Source organism: Agelaius tricolor, unplaced genomic scaffold (genome assembly GCF_023055355.1).
Source record: "Agelaius tricolor isolate 1412-34295 unplaced genomic scaffold, bAgeTri1.0.p SCAF_8, whole genome shotgun sequence".
Taxonomy (NCBI): Eukaryota; Metazoa; Chordata; class Aves; order Passeriformes; family Icteridae; genus Agelaius; species Agelaius tricolor.
In genome coordinates this window covers 41,354,769-41,370,385 of record NW_027269268.1, presented here as the reverse complement: position 1 = coordinate 41,370,385, position 15,617 = coordinate 41,354,769, and the positions used below count along the sequence as shown (strand labels likewise).

The following is a 15,617-nucleotide window of genomic DNA, read 5'->3' as shown; positions in this document are numbered from 1 at the left end:
AATCTGAATTATGGAATGGGATCTTCTTGGTTTTTCCATTGAGGCAGACTTATCATTTACCAAGATGTAGAATTTTTTTGCAACAGTATGAAAGGCAAGAAAGGTTATGTAAGGCTGCTGCAAAGCAGATGAGGCTGGTCCACTGTTGTCCATTTTTTAAAATAAAAGTTGTGAATTCTGCTCTGCTTTTTTGAAGGCTCAGTGTAGACTGTGAATACTTTTGCAGTGCAGGATACATAAACTAAGTGACAGGAGGAATAGGATTTCAGGAGTATGTTTTTCTTTAGCATTGGCAATTGACGAGGTCAGGTGAATCCCTCTTCCAGCATATTGGGGAGCGGGTTTGAAGCCACACCTCTGCCTTTCCAGAAACCATGGAGGGAAGAGCGATCTGAATGCCAAAGGTGGGTGGAGGGGCCACTTTTCACCTCCCATGTACAAGCTGTTCTGTTATGCAAGGGAGAAATCATGGTTTTTGAAGGATTTGGGGGATGAGGGGAAGGGGAGGGAAGACAAAGAGCAAGCAAGTTCATGATTGCATAATCTCCTGGCTGGCATCCTGATGTTGGAGGTGGGAGGAAAAGCCAGCAAAGAACCATGGATAGTAAAGATTTGAATCCTGTCTGGTTATTGTTTAATGTCAGACTGATTGCCAGCCAGATTTAGCTGATCATTAACTAAAGGCAGCTGAGTTTGTGTAATCTGTTTCTGACACATCTGACACAGATTCAACAACCACCATTATCTGTCAAGCCTTTCTTTAACTTCTGACAAAGCACTACTGGGAGGCAACCGCACCTGTAATTGGGAAATCCAATCCAAGGTGCTCGGCACAGTCCCAGGCCAAGGGACAAAAGTGCCCTGAAGACCAGTTGGATCAGTATTTGAATCCATTCCTTGCATTTTCCAACATGAAGAGGAAGGAAGGAGATGCAGCTCAAGAGATTATTCAGGACATGTGGGACTGGCTCCAACAGCTGCATAAACCAGCCATACGCTGTTTTTGAACACAGATGAGAACCTGAGCTCTGCGTGTGCTCAGAGCCAACGCTGTCTTGCTACAGAAGACATTTTCTGCCTGGCACATCCCTACTTACACCCTCTCCTCATCTCCACCTCTCTGGTTCACCAGAACTATGACATTGCTGAACAACCTGACAGTTTGCCTAAGCATCTTATGATTAATCTAATACGGTATTTTCTTTGCTGGTGACAACCAGCCTCTCAAACTGCAATTATTGGTAAAATTTGTTGCAAAATGCAGTGAATTTCTGGTCAAGTTGAACATGCCTGTTTGCATATGGCATGGAACATCTGGACAGCAACCTCATCAGGTCCCATGTACAATATTGCAATGTAAATAAAACCCCAAAGCCATGCAGAATTAAATCTTTTGAAGCTGGAGGAAGGGCACTCTGAGAACTCTGATGAACATATCCTGTCAAACCCCATTCTTTAAATAACTGCACAATATTTTGTTTCCCAGTACATGACCTTCCTCTAATTACATTATTTAAAGCTCTCAAGATTCAGAGCAATTATTCACACTTCCTTCCAGGCATGATTACGTTTGGTGGCCTATCTGTTGTTTTCTAAGTGCCTCTTTTTTTTCCATTGTCTTCTGATGTTTTTCTGGAAACCATACACTTCATGCCAGACATCAAAGCTGCTCCTCCAGAAGCAGTGCTGTGGGCAGCAGCGTTGCTTTTCTGAACACAGGGTACCACCAGCAGAGCCATTTCAGGCTACCAGCCATCTCTCCAGAACAGTCAGGAAACATTAAATGCTGAAACTAATGCAATGGAAGAGCAGCTGGATAAGGCACTGCTTCTCATCACTGCCCCACTGGAGAGAAATGGTCCTGTAGCATCCCTTCTTTAAAGGGTTTTACTCAGCTGAGCTGCCCCATTCCCATAACAGTTGTTTGCATAAAATAAGGTGAAGATTTGATCTACCCTCACAGTATAGTGAAAAGCCAATTTGGTTTAATCTCTTCCCCTTACATACTGAAGCCCAACACAATACAGGAGGAGGGAGTGTCAGAGACAAGATGCATTGGTGATTCAAATTGCAAGCTAATATTTGATGAAGGGGAGAATGATTATTTGGATGTTCTATTTTAAACAAGACTGCATGAAATCACTAAGGCAGTTGAAGAAACCCAATTTTTACTCATCATCACAAGAAAGCAGATTTCGATGCATTACCTGTGGTGTTTGGTGTAGTGCCAGTCCTGTGGAGGCTTCCTTGCGTTGTTTTCTTGCTAATCATTTCAATTCATCATTTTTTATTTCAAGTTCTGCCCTAAACTGAACACCATTTTGAAGATTTGCTTTTTATATAACCAATGGCTGTGACCTTCAGAATGTTGTACAGTGGTGGGGTTTTTCACTGGTCTGCTAAAGGAAACATATTTTCTCATCTCTAGATTTTAAGGACAGTTTCTGCAGCAGAAGAAATTAATTTTAAACGAGTTATAAGTCTGAAAACTATATAGTCACAAAATTATTCCTCTGCTTCATCATTTATAGCTTGGAAGATGAAACAACAAAACCTATAAAAGCAAAGGCCTGTTTTCTTAAACCTTGCTACATGTGATCTTTGATTATAAATTACTGCTTTATTTTCAGTAAGTATTTTTATAGTAACACTTTCCATAAAGGCAAGAAGAGTGAAACCTTTAAAGTTTTGCATATATAGGGTGAATTAATATATATTGCCAAATATTGAAGCCTGTTTGTTTCAGACACCCCCTCTGGCCAGTGCTCTGACCTGCAGATGTTAAAAAGGTAGTGTGGAAGCCAGACTCTTCTAGCTGTTATATTTAACTACAAAATGTCTGCTGTGGGAGTTGGCAATTTGGATACAAGTGTTCAGTTACTTTTCCTATATGAAAAGAAAAATCTTCAGGTGATGTTGCCTAAAAGTTGGTAAGAGTTGTGTTGTTTTACAAGTGAGGATGTGGTTCAGCATGGAATATTCTGCTTCTTCCCCCACCCCAAGGTGCAGATCTTTGCAGTGAATGGCACTGTAGGCCATTGGCTGGTACTGGAGAAATAAAGAGAAGGAGAAAAGGATGTAAGTAGTCCCTTTTTGCAAGGAATTCACTTAATGGGATATTTTGCTGCAATGATTTGGTGTATTTTTCCTAAACATCCTAAATAGGGTAATTTTTTTTCAGGCTTTGGGGCAGAGTAATTTCAAATTACTGGTGATCATGAACAGCTAGGCTTTGTACAGATCTCTTCAACAACGTAAATTTAGATTTGTGGCAATTTTCTTTCTGCATCATTTTTCTCAATAGGCATCTGCATCCTTGTCAAACATTTTAACAAGTGTACTTAGAAGTTTAGCTTTAGTTTCAGGGGTTATTTATAGTATCATGTCTGAGTAAAAGGGTAAATTTTGATGAGCAGACATTATTGGTATTTGAGTAAGATCTCATACTGTTTAGATTGACTCAAATGCTAAAACATTTGTTACTTGTTGTTGTTATTATTATATTATTCTGATTTTGTTTCTGATTCTCTGGTATTTATTGCCACTATCTGTGGCAATACATTATTTTAAACCCTAATGCTCCCCTGGTTCTCATTTTCTTCCTCAGATTAGCACAGGAATCTTTAATGAGGGATCTGAGTTGCTGTTGAGGCAGTGCTCAGAATTTTGTGCTCTGCTTCCAGAGAAGAGAGCTGCACTTCATGGGAACAGTGAGGAAGCAGCAGGACTCTACTGCTCCTACACACTGCCTTGGAGCTATTGCAGCATCTTCCTTCCTCAAAGTCCAACACTGCCAAGATCTAGAGCTGGAAAACAGATTGCAATCCCAAAGTAGTAGGATTTGATCTAAAACAAAGTAACACAATCAGCATATTTATCATTACTTTTCTTCCTGTATAATTTCTAACTTCCCAGATTGCACAACTACTTAGAAGAGCAAAAGGCAGAGGTATCCATGTTGGTCATCAAAGTATCTTAAACCTTGGAAACTGCTTTTTATTTGTTCTGACTCGCTTGAGATACATACATTGGACAAGTGTCCATGAGAAAAGGTAGAATTTACATTTTAAAAGTTACACAGGTGACACACTATTTTTACTGACTCTTATTTTTAGATGATTTCAAATTACCTTAGAAATTGATAGGTTGGTGCAGCCCTACGTCTTATATAAAAACTAAAAGACAAAGACAAAAGTTTACTAATGATTGCTATTTATTTTGTTAAGTCAATAAAAAGTGCATAGTACAAGCCCTTTATCCCAATCCAAGTACTCAGTAAAAGATTACTAGGAAACTGCAAATGGCACAGACGATTTTTTGTTTGGCATAATTCAGATATTTTAAACCACCGATTTACATTAAGTACATGACATCTTCACTCTTCCTTTTTCAATCATTAACATTACAAGGCTAAGTGATCTGCAGACAGTGCATGGATACATATGATTTCTCACTTCAGAGTATAGTAATTGTGTTAAGCAGACTCTAAAATACTATTGTTTTAACAAAGTTAAGGTATAATTGTAAATTTTCCTTCCATATTTTCCAAGTTGCTACAACTTGCATCTCTGACTAACCAAGGTTAAAACCATCATTACAGAACTGATCATACCCTAGAGCTTTGCATACCACTAATCTCTTCCCAAAATTTACCATAAACATCTGTAACCATGATACAATTATTTAATCACAAATTACAACACTAAAGACCAGATTTCTGCCACCCTTACTAAAGCTGCTACTAGTACATTATCTCAGAGTAGTTCCACAAACTTCAGTGCAACTACTTGATGAGTAAGGCACTATTTAACACAAATAAGAGTGGCAAAATACAGTCCCATGGTTACTTACTTTTATTTTAATTAAGAGTGCTGATCTGAACTTTGTATCTTGGAGAGAGTATCTGAATTTAAAAGGCATACATTTTGATGTGGGATAGTGGCCTGGCTCTTTAGTAAAACATTTTACAATAAAATATTTCCAATGTTCATTTTCTTTTACATAAAAAAATTTAAAATAGCCATTTACATGAGGAAAGCATACATGTATAAAATCACTGGGACAATTAGAGGAATTTCAAGCAAAGACATCTCTTTAAAGGTAAACCACAACATTCCTCTGAACAAAAAGTTCATTTGCCAAGACTTTTAGAGCTGGGTGCATGGGGTAAGTTTTATAAATACATAAACAGACATTTAAGTGAGACTGATCCTCACAAGTGAGGAGCATCTCCTGTCAATCTCACCAACTCCCAAGAGGATGAGGAGTAGTGCTCTGAATAGAAGCCTGTTTCAGCTGGCTTTTTAATCAATTGGAAGCTTGTTTTATGCCTCCAATAGTGAAGGATTCTGGCCAAAAATCCTTGGAGAAAAAAGGTCAGTGTGGGAGATTATATAGGTTTTCTTGTGGGTTCAACAAAATGATGCTGTATTACTTGTTCTGAATAGCATCCCAAACATAAATGTACATGGAAGGCAAAAAGTAAGCACTGGCAAGAGTGCTTGTCCCAGTGACATCTTTACACAGTGTTTGTGGCCTGTACATTATTAGACACAATGGGACAAATTCTCTCAGCTTCTCTCCTGCAGTTTCATTGCTTTACATGGCACTGCACTGATGTCACTGAGAGCACCTGGCCCGATCTTCTTCTTTTTTTCTTTTTTTTTTTTTTTTAACTTGCTCCTATGCTTGGGAGCACAGTATTCCATAGAGGTTCAATTACATCAAATTACAGAAGCCCTTCTTCAGCTCTATACTGTACCCTTACAAGAGGGCTTAGCTGGCTCACCCTTTGCCCTGAAGAGCAAAACCCTGCAGCTGTCAAACATGGGATCTGATGTGAGATTTTTGTTAGAGCCTGTTAATACAAACCTTTTTGAAATTTAACAGTTAGTTCCTTCAGCTCCATAACTAAAGTCCTCATGAAATAAAGGTTCGTAGACTAAGGCTTAGAATTCCCATATGTCTGTTCTACTGACCTTTAAGGAAAGAAGTTTCATGTTGGGAACATAAAAATGTTCTTTACATTATTCTGATCACTTTTTCAAATTGAACAAGAAAAATATACAGTGTTGCTTTTCTGTACATCTTTAAAATGTTCTTAAATTAATGTACATAAAAAAAGTCCTTCCCATTTTCCATAATGGGAGATGTGCACAGGTGTGTGCACAGCCACACATACACACACTGAAACATACCACACATACACACATTTATTAGAGGGAAGAGACATGCCATATGTAGTCACCTGCAAGTTTGTTATTCTACAATTACAACTAGTAGATAAGGATGAAATGTTAAGAATTGCTGATGACATACAGGTGAAAAACCTGAATAATCCAGTACATGTTGTATACCAAAAGTTGGTAACCGTGGTAACTTCTTGGTATGATTTCATCCTGTCCAATATCTATTACATCATGGCTAAAAACTTGTTAAGGTACCAATTATGAAAAGACTATGCCAGGACAGAAAATTCTACCAAGTTCGTCTTACTAAATTTCTCTTTTGATAAAGTCTGTAAGTAAACACACCTGGGTTTAGAGTATGCTTTTTCACAACATATTGAATAAGACATACAATTTATTAATGAAAACGTCTGAATTAACTTTTTTGGTGGTCTAATCTTTTGTGTAAAGTTTCCAATATATAGATCAAAGCTTCGACAGTGGCAATCCTCACGTTCACTTATGTGTGCCCACACACACAGTATCATTCTAGTGGACAATCCATCCTTTTGCCAGCAACCCTGAAAACTGTGTTAGTGGTCCAAAGACCAGAATAAAAGCTGCTCTGAAACCAGGGCAAATATAAAACAATTTCTATTTTTCAGCACATAACTAAGTACTTCCAACCATAATATAACTCTCAAAAGCATACTGGAGAAGAAATATGAATTAATCTGATGAAAGGTCAGTAACCTTCCATTCTTATAGGTGGACTGGGATTTTCTTTTTCTTTCAATGCATATCAGAAATCACATCAAAGAAATTAGGATCACTGTAACAGAAAGAGATTAAGTGGAATGTCCACAGTAACAACCAAAAAACCCCTGCAATGCCTTACCTTTATTCAAATTACAATCTTATAGGAATTGTAATAACATACAAAGCAAAAATTAACTTAGAATTGAAGTTGCTAAAAGCAGTTCATGAAGATTACTGCTGAGTGATAACTCTGCTCTATATAAATGAGAAAAGAAAACAGTATTGAGTGCAGGTTAGGAGCAATCTGGTCACTTCGTTCATTTGGTCGTGCAAGGTTTTAGCTGCTGAGCTTTTCCAATACTGAATGCTCTAGTCCACTGGTGGGGCTGGTGGTTCTTGTCCCTTGGGAGAAGAAAGGAAGAAAGGAAAAAAAACAAAAAACAAACAAACAACAAAACCAAAACAAAACCAAGAAAAAAAACAGATACAGAATTAGACACAGTGTTTCATGAGGATATAGCAACAGAAGAACTCAGAAGCGTTACATTGTGTTTTCTTTCATGGTTTTTCAATAGCTCTTATAATAATTAGAGAAAATGAGCATCAAAAAACTATACTGTTTCCTGTATTAATTGAGATTTTTTCATGATCCCACATCTAGGACAAGGATCACCCTTGTCAAAGTATAATGCTGTAATTTTGTTTACTGGCTTCTCTTAAAGCTGAGCTTGTCCCCTTTCCCCTAAGAAGGCAGGAGGCAGTTTCATCCAGGGACAGACAGTGTCCAGAGACACTGCACCTGCTCCATCCCACACCCAGCCTTCATGATTCCTTCCACTTTGGACTAACTCATTTTAATTTTTAATGGAGTTCCAAGAAAATACAGTGAAAAAAAGGGGAAAAAATACTTTGAGACAGTGTGTATTAAACCAAAATAGATTTAAGCTATTACAGAATCTCCCTGCAGGGCACTTGAAGATGCACTTACATTGTGTTGGCTGGTTGGCTTTCCGACTGTGTTTGATCCTCTTAGATTACTGGGTCTCAGTAAGAACAAGACAAGTGCAATCACCACCCAGGCCATCATTATCATGGCAAAGCTGATGCCATTGTCACTGGAGGAATTTGGTCCTGGCACTACAGACAAAGAAAGGTCAAGTTATAACAGAGTAACAGCAGAGTTCTTTTCCCCAAGTGAAACCAAAAATGCAATCTCAGGAAAAAAATCCCTGAAATATTTTTTAATGGAGTGTTCTGATTAGTCGCTCATTTTGGCTTTGAGACTGTATTTTATCACATTTCTTACCCATCTGGAAAGAGAATAATCTATTTCATAATATTTCACTGGTATTCTTAGAATTATCATGAATATTTCTTAATTCATATTAACTCCTAGTAACTGGAGATGATAAACATGCTCTTGACATTTAAGAAATCAAACTTGATTTTTAAGAAATCAAACTTGATACAGAATATGTTCATGTAGGTAAAGCCCCATATGTATGTTGGTCTTTGTTTTTTTGCCTCAAACAAATAAAATAATATGACTAAACTGATGAAAGCTTAGGCTCCATTGTTAGGCCTCACACAGAGAACATGCTAATTTTTAGCAGGAAGGGAGCAAATTAATGGTAATAAATTTCTTGAATCTACTCTTAATTTATTTCTTGAGAGTTTGTTTGAAGATGTTTCAGTGTCAATATGCCAGATCTCCATGACTGATCATCCAGGTCATGTCATATTTCTGCTAGCAATGTATCTGGCAGGAGGTGAAAAAATAATGCAGAGATACATTCCAAAATAAAGCCCAGGAACACAATTTAAAAATTTTACACCAAATTTCCATAGAGAATACCTGAAACATCAACACGTGGAAATAAATTTAAGAAAATACCTTCAGGCTGGAAATGGCTGGTTGCAAATACCTGCACATTTTAAAACAACTTTTCTCATCTGAAACATAACTTCAAGTAATCAAGCAGTAACTAGTCTTGTCAGCTAAAGTGTAAACCCATGTACAGATAATTACCTGTGGTACTCACATTAATCCATTTATTATAGTATCTGAAGGCCTAACATCTTCATTAATGATCTAGATGATCAACTGATACAGAACAATTAATTCAAAGCTATAATGAATAATAATGATTATGGAGTAAAGTCTGGATTCAGTATTGGTTGGATTGTTCTTATTTAACATTTACTTGATAACTCATACCCTGCTGGAATAATTTCCTTGAAGGTTAATGCTGATACCACAGAATCACCCCCATCACTGCCATCCTAGGTAGCATTGCTAACAGAGGCTCTTCCTTGGAAGGGTTTGTTCATAACACAGCAGAGGGGAAGCTTACAGCTATGCCAATCTCCACACTGTTGCTCTGGGAATAAGGCTTCATGAGTTGGTGCTGTTGGACTTTACTCACATCACATGCACTCAAAAATGTCAAAGAAGAAAAAAACCCATGCACTATAGAAGTTCATGCTTCTCACAGCACAAACAGCACCATTAACATGTATGAGCAAACGAAACCGCTTTTGCCTTTTAAATGTACAAAATATAGACATTTCAAAAGTCAAGATGTTGCTAATGTAGAGGAACTTTATTATTATAATTATATGCAATTACACGTGAGAATTCTTTTGAAAATCTGAGTGAATAAAGGGCTTTGTATATGGAGGAGATGGCATAGTGCAGAATATAAATAAGAAAGCTACAGCCTTTAATTCACTAAACTCTTACACAATTGATTTTGAAAGCATATGGAATTGTGAAGGTAAGCATTTAGACCTTTAGTTTTGTTGACCAAAATATTATTATTATTATCAGCAGCATATATCAATATTTTAAATCTTGGAAAATCTTATATGCAGTCCAGAAGACGAGCATATAGTTTGGCATGAAAAGAACAACTGCTCTGCTTTATTATGGGGCTTCCAGACAACATTAATAGCCACTCTGAGACTACCTGCAGCAACAAGTAAGAAGGCCTTAGGTACCTGCTTTGGCAAATATTTCTCATAGAAGACTGAAAATTCAGATGACTTGTTAGGATTCCCCATACAATGCAGAGAAATGGACTATGCAGAGAAAGGTCCAACTGCCTTCTGGAATTTGGCTGAACATTGGTGCACTTAGGGTCTGTGGTGGTTAACCAAAAGTTGGGGTAAGAAATGATGCCAGATCAGGTCATGCTACAGGTCAGGGAAGGGAGCAGAGGGGACCACAGAGGGAACCCACAGGTGTCCATTGCAAGACACAGTTTCCTCCAGCCGGTGCTGTAACGCAGTTCAGACAGAACCAAATGTGCTGAAACATGTTCTGAACTAAGTTAAGCAAGACAATAGCTGATCTAACTGGCCCTGTACTACCTACTCAAGGCATGCCAGACACAACAATGTTTACATTTTCCAAGGAACTGATAAACCCACATCTCTCACCATGACCGTGTGCTTTAATAAGGATGTGAGATATTTCAGAATCTGTTACTTTAATCTCTTCCAGGGAAGAGGATAAGCAAAATTTCACATAGTTGGGGTTGAATCCAACTTTTCAAAGCTTTGCATCACAAATCAAGAAAAGAGACAGGAAGCTATTTCAGCTACTGGAAGCAGTTATATGTAGGAGACAACAATCTTGCTACAAAGACCTCCATCCCTGAGATCACAAAATAATCAGATAAAACCAGCTCATGGATAAAAGAATAGTTGAGTGAAGGTGAAACCAAGCAGGACGGAATTTATGGTGATGGGCAGAAAAAAAAAATCTTCTTTTTAAGAGTTCACAGTCACAGTTCCTTTATCTGTAACTGGTATTTTTTTTCAAGTAATTCAGAAGTGATGTTTTAATTCCTTAAAGAATAAAGGTTATCCTCTAAGAGCACCTGTGAATGGTATTTTCTAATATCTTCAGATGGATAGAAGATTGTCCTGGTCTCAGATGAATGTTCCTGCCACCACCCATTTTGATGGATGGATCTGGTTATTAATCTCCAGTGCTCCAGACACACCAACTAGGACAGAATTTAACAGCACATATTCCCATGTCACTGAGAGACATGACACACAGTCTCTAACCTACCTTTCCATGCAACACTGAATCCAGCCCAAGGTCTTTATTTTCACAGTATCTGGTCCCCTGGGATTGGCATACATGTATATCCACACACTCCTGAATGATGCCTGTGAGCAGTTCTGGCCCTGTGGTTACCTGGAATTTATTTATTTCTTTTTTTTATAGCATGGCTGAATTATCTCTCTGCAGCAGAAAGCTTTATGAGGAGCTGGTGTGAGATTGTGGGATTAACTCCCAAGGGAGTTAGTGACTATGGTGAATCCTATCTGTGGCTCCATGTACAAGATGCAGTTTTTGGACTTGCTTTTTCCTACAGAAGCAGAGACCAGGCCACACAAATTAGTCTTCACCCAGAAAGAAATGGGAAGTAGAAAAAAAAAAATCCTCTGTGACAGATGTTTGCAGATTCATTTGAGGTTCTAAAAGGCAGTAAAAGCTATTAAAATTATGAGTTTGGTAAAAAGAGTTTTTAAAGATTAAAGGTCAACCAATTCCTGATTGTGCAACTGAAATCTCAAGAATACAATATTACAACTACTAAGTGCCCAGGTTAAATACCCTTACATGAACTTAGTGCTTTTAAAATGCAGTTTTTCCTTCAGAGTGAGGCTGTACTCTCAAGAAAGGAGAAATTTAATTTGTTTTACTGTAAAAGTGTATTCCATGTGGTGCTTTTTGTCTGCCCTCTCATAGTAGAAATACCTTCTCTTGGAGTATAAACAGATTGACCCTGGTAAAAACTGTTAAACTTCTGCATGCAGGAAGGCAAAAGCATGGTCTCTGACTTATGTCTTCTTTTCATGGTGCTTTAAGCCTTGCTTCTTCTGAAGGAAAGGCATAAAACTGAATGAAGAGAGGTATTTTAGAAATTAATAATCAGGGAAGACAAAGAGCCCATGGGACCTTCAGGAGATAATTCCTGCAAGCTGACACTTTCAAAGGCAGGGATAAGGAACCCAAAGAAAGCCAAGACGGACTTAAGCAGCAGAGGAAGGGAGAAGGGAATTCCCAGAAAAGGGAGGGAAGAGTTGGCAGACATTTCAAGCTGCTAGGTTAGGCTGCTGTGACTGCCCTAGATGAATACAAATCAAGATGAATCACATGTACGTATTCACTTTAAATTGCATAAAAGTTTGGAAGTAGAGTAGACAACGTTTGAGACAGTCACCTCTGACCACATTACAATGTAGCAGAGCACTGAGAATAGTGCTGAAAATATGAGGTGTCAACGTCTGGGAATTGCTAGAACACAGAAAAAACTCTGGCAGTAGCCCCTCATTTCCTTTGACAGGGAAAGGGAAGGCTGACTGGGAAGGGCCATGAGCCATCAGAGCAGATCAGTACCAGCTGGGACCCTCCCTAGGCTGGATGAGTCGCTGATGTTGCAACTGCCACACGTCAGAGAAGCGCTGTGCTCCACTTGCATTACATAGAATTCAGAAAGGAATTACCGCTCTTATTGCTCATTTCAAGGGAAACTCTAAGATCTTCTGATCTGCTGAGCATTAACAATCCCAACAGAATATTAAATGTGCTGCCTATTCAAAACTTACAGCCTTTTCTTTTCTGCAAGGCACCCACTGAAATTGAGGGAACAGTCATCAGACTCTGACACATGCTTTAATGCACAGCAGATACTCTGATGGAGAACCAGCCCATGAACAGCCGTCAGGCAGAGGGCCCAAATGCTTGTTGAAGTGGTGCTCATATCTTCCTATACCTAAATCCAAAAGCACTGGTCCTGACCCTGGCAGGAAACTCTGCAGGGGAGTCACTATGACATAATGGTGCCAACAACTGCAAGTAAGAATTTATAGATAATACAAAAAAGTGAAGGAGGGAAACCTGGTACTACTGCCTTGATATGGCTCTAAAAAACAACAAAAAAAAGAACCTAAATCAAGGGTTGGAAAAACAAAGCGTGCTCAGAAGAATCAACAGAGGGTGTTTCTGAGAGTTTCCAGCTGGTAGCAGCAGCACAACACATGATGCTGCTGTTACATTGGCTGAACCCCAACCCTGACGTCTCCCAAAACAAAACCACATACATCTCATCAGTTATTCCACAACCTTGCAACTTAAGAATCTGTGTATGACAACATTCCCAGCTGTGCTTCCAGAAGGAAGACCAAATTCTGGGAATGAGTGAATTGGTGAGAGTGAAACAAACTTGTTCATAGTGAGATTCTGAAAAGAGAAATCAAAGTCAACAAGTACCAGGAAGTGGAGCTGTGGGACCTAGGGAAGAGGAGACCCACCTCAAACGTAAGCTCATCACTTTACAGCTCATAAAACCAGCATGAAGCAATGGACAGAAGACTGGCCCAGAATTACTTTAATATGTTTCTGAAAACCTCTCTAGAAGCGTCTCCAGGCTCAATCTGTTTATTTTTGCCTTTGACTCTTGGGGTCTTACAGACTGCCACAAGCACAACATCACAGAAGCACCACAAAATAATACGACAAATATGCAGACTGTGTCATTGCATCAGCAGAAAAATACCTTTGCTAGAACTAAATTTAAGCATTATAATAACATAGGAAAAGATTTACTCTGTAATTTTTGCTTTGGTTTTTGAAACAAACCACTGGTTTGGAACAATTGCTGCCAAATTGCTTGCATCTGCACAGACAGTTATTGCAAGAATCTCAGAATGGAAAGCTATTTGTTGCAAACCATTCAAATCCCCACTGTACTATATAGCTTGGTAACATTAAAGCTATAGCACAGGCTTTGTGGCCACACATATCAGAACTTACTCATTTATACAGTCCTTAGTCTAAAAGTTTCATAAATACTAATGATCCAAGACTCCCAAGGCATGAGAATGACCTACCATTGCTTGGTTTTGACCGTGGACTAAAGCTCAGAAAGCTCCATGCCCTGCCTCCTTCTAATAGAGAAAATGTTCTGTCTCCCATCATCTTCCTCTTTCCTACATGCCTGTGATTAAAAAAACCTACATAGAAGTCTAAGGTGTGGGAGACTAAAAAGTCTGCCCAGGTGCATTTGGAAGAGGAATAGTGATGAAAGCCCATAGAGAAAGAGTAAGCCAGCAGCACGGTACAGCACATGTGCACCACACCATCTTTTCTTCAGGGGTTATGTGGGACAGCTCAGTTTCCCCTTCAGCCCAGCATGGCACTGAATCTGGGATTGTTCCACGCTGGCAGAGCCCAGTGCGAGTCTGAGCTGCATGCCCATCTCTAAACAGGTTTTACAGGAGAGTGAAGAGGGAGGAACATGAGGGTCAATGAAGCCATGCACTCTCTCCAAGATGCTGGAAACCTTGCCTGCACTGCTCCTAGACCTATAAAAGATACAGGCACCAGCAGCTCTTGCTTACAAGAACACTGCTCAGGTGCTTGCTGCTCCCTCAAGGCTTCACAGCAGTCCTGATGCAAGCTGAATGAGTTCACATGCTCAATTGGTAAAGGGATGTAGGAAACACAGACCCACTTCACTTTTATTTACAAACAATTGACAGCATTCACTCTAGCTCATGGAAAGTGTCTCAGGGAGTGTCTCAGGGCATGCTTACATTACTGCATAACCTCCACACAGCTATGCTTCACTGTCCATTCTGGTAATGTCTGACTGATCTAGTACTGTTCACTATTTGGGAGAGGTTTTTTGATGCATTTCATAGCAAATTCCAAGGAAGTGTACACATCAGTCCTCTGCTTCATTAACTACACAGGCGCCAAATCAACAGAGATGCAGTCATGGTGGATGTCAGCTTATGAGTCAGAGCCTCCTCTTCCTCACAGTGGAGTAGAGGGGTCACAGCACAGACAGTTCATCACCCAGCCCCAGCTGTGAACACATGTGTGTGTGTGTCTGTGCTCAGTATCTACTCTTTATTGGTTAGGCTGCTCTGAATCTGAGGAGGACAAATAAAGCACTTTCCAAATTTTCCCCTCTCATTTCTCAAATTATCCTATTTGGAGGCTAACAATAAGATTCAGTAATGCTTGGGGCCTGATTGATGGTTATGCTGGTTTATTGATACCTCCAGGATTCTCATCAATGCTGCTTCTAATGTACAAATGTTCATCACAGGTTCTCAGAAATTACCACTCCCCAGCATATCAATTTTATTACTGTAGTATTTGATTTACTGTAATATGTTCCCATAACATTAAATCAACTGCTGCATTTTAAAGAACAGTCAGACTGTGTTTTAATTACTGCTGTTCATTTTACTTCCATGAACCTGATATGAACAGTTACTCACATTCCTGAAGGCATTCTGTGTCTGTGCAGTACGACTGGGATTGTCTCAGCTGAAACAGAGAAAAAGAAAAGCATGACACTTAACAATAAGTCTTGGTCAGCTTTTACTGAAATCAGGATTAAATATATTGTCAGACTAAAATTCAAGAATAAATGATACTTTACTGGATCACACTTGGCTTATGGTTTGTGAAGAATCCCAGGTATGTAGATAGTTTCTGAACACTATTTACATAATACCTTTAAATCACCTGACTACAGTGTGATTGCTTCCAATGCAGCCATTTAATACCTTTCAAAATTCAAAGAAAAGAATCTGTGGTGATATAGGGGAGATATATATATATATATATATATAGATATATATATATATATATAC

At 38.8% G+C, this 15,617-nt stretch overlaps 1 protein-coding gene across 3 annotated transcripts in view; it reads right to left on the bottom strand.

Moving 5' to 3' along the window:
- Positions 1-4,195: 4,195 nt before the first annotated feature.
- The window catches only part of SMIM14 (small integral membrane protein 14), a 56,185-nt gene continuing 44,763 nt past the window's right edge, over positions 4,196-15,617 (bottom strand). For 2 of the 3 annotated variants that reach the window (XM_071432524.1, XM_071432522.1), the window contains exons 3-5: positions 15,240-15,288; positions 7,915-8,063; positions 4,196-7,328 (exon numbers count right to left, since the gene is read on the bottom strand). In XM_071432524.1, the coding sequence (XP_071288625.1) occupies positions 7,296-7,328; positions 7,915-8,063; positions 15,240-15,288 (231 nt within the window). In that variant the 3' untranslated portion in view covers positions 4,196-7,295. Of the gene's footprint in view, positions 7,329-7,914; positions 8,064-15,239; positions 15,289-15,617 lie in introns of those variants that run through there. The other variant, XM_071432521.1, reaches the window with a different exon arrangement.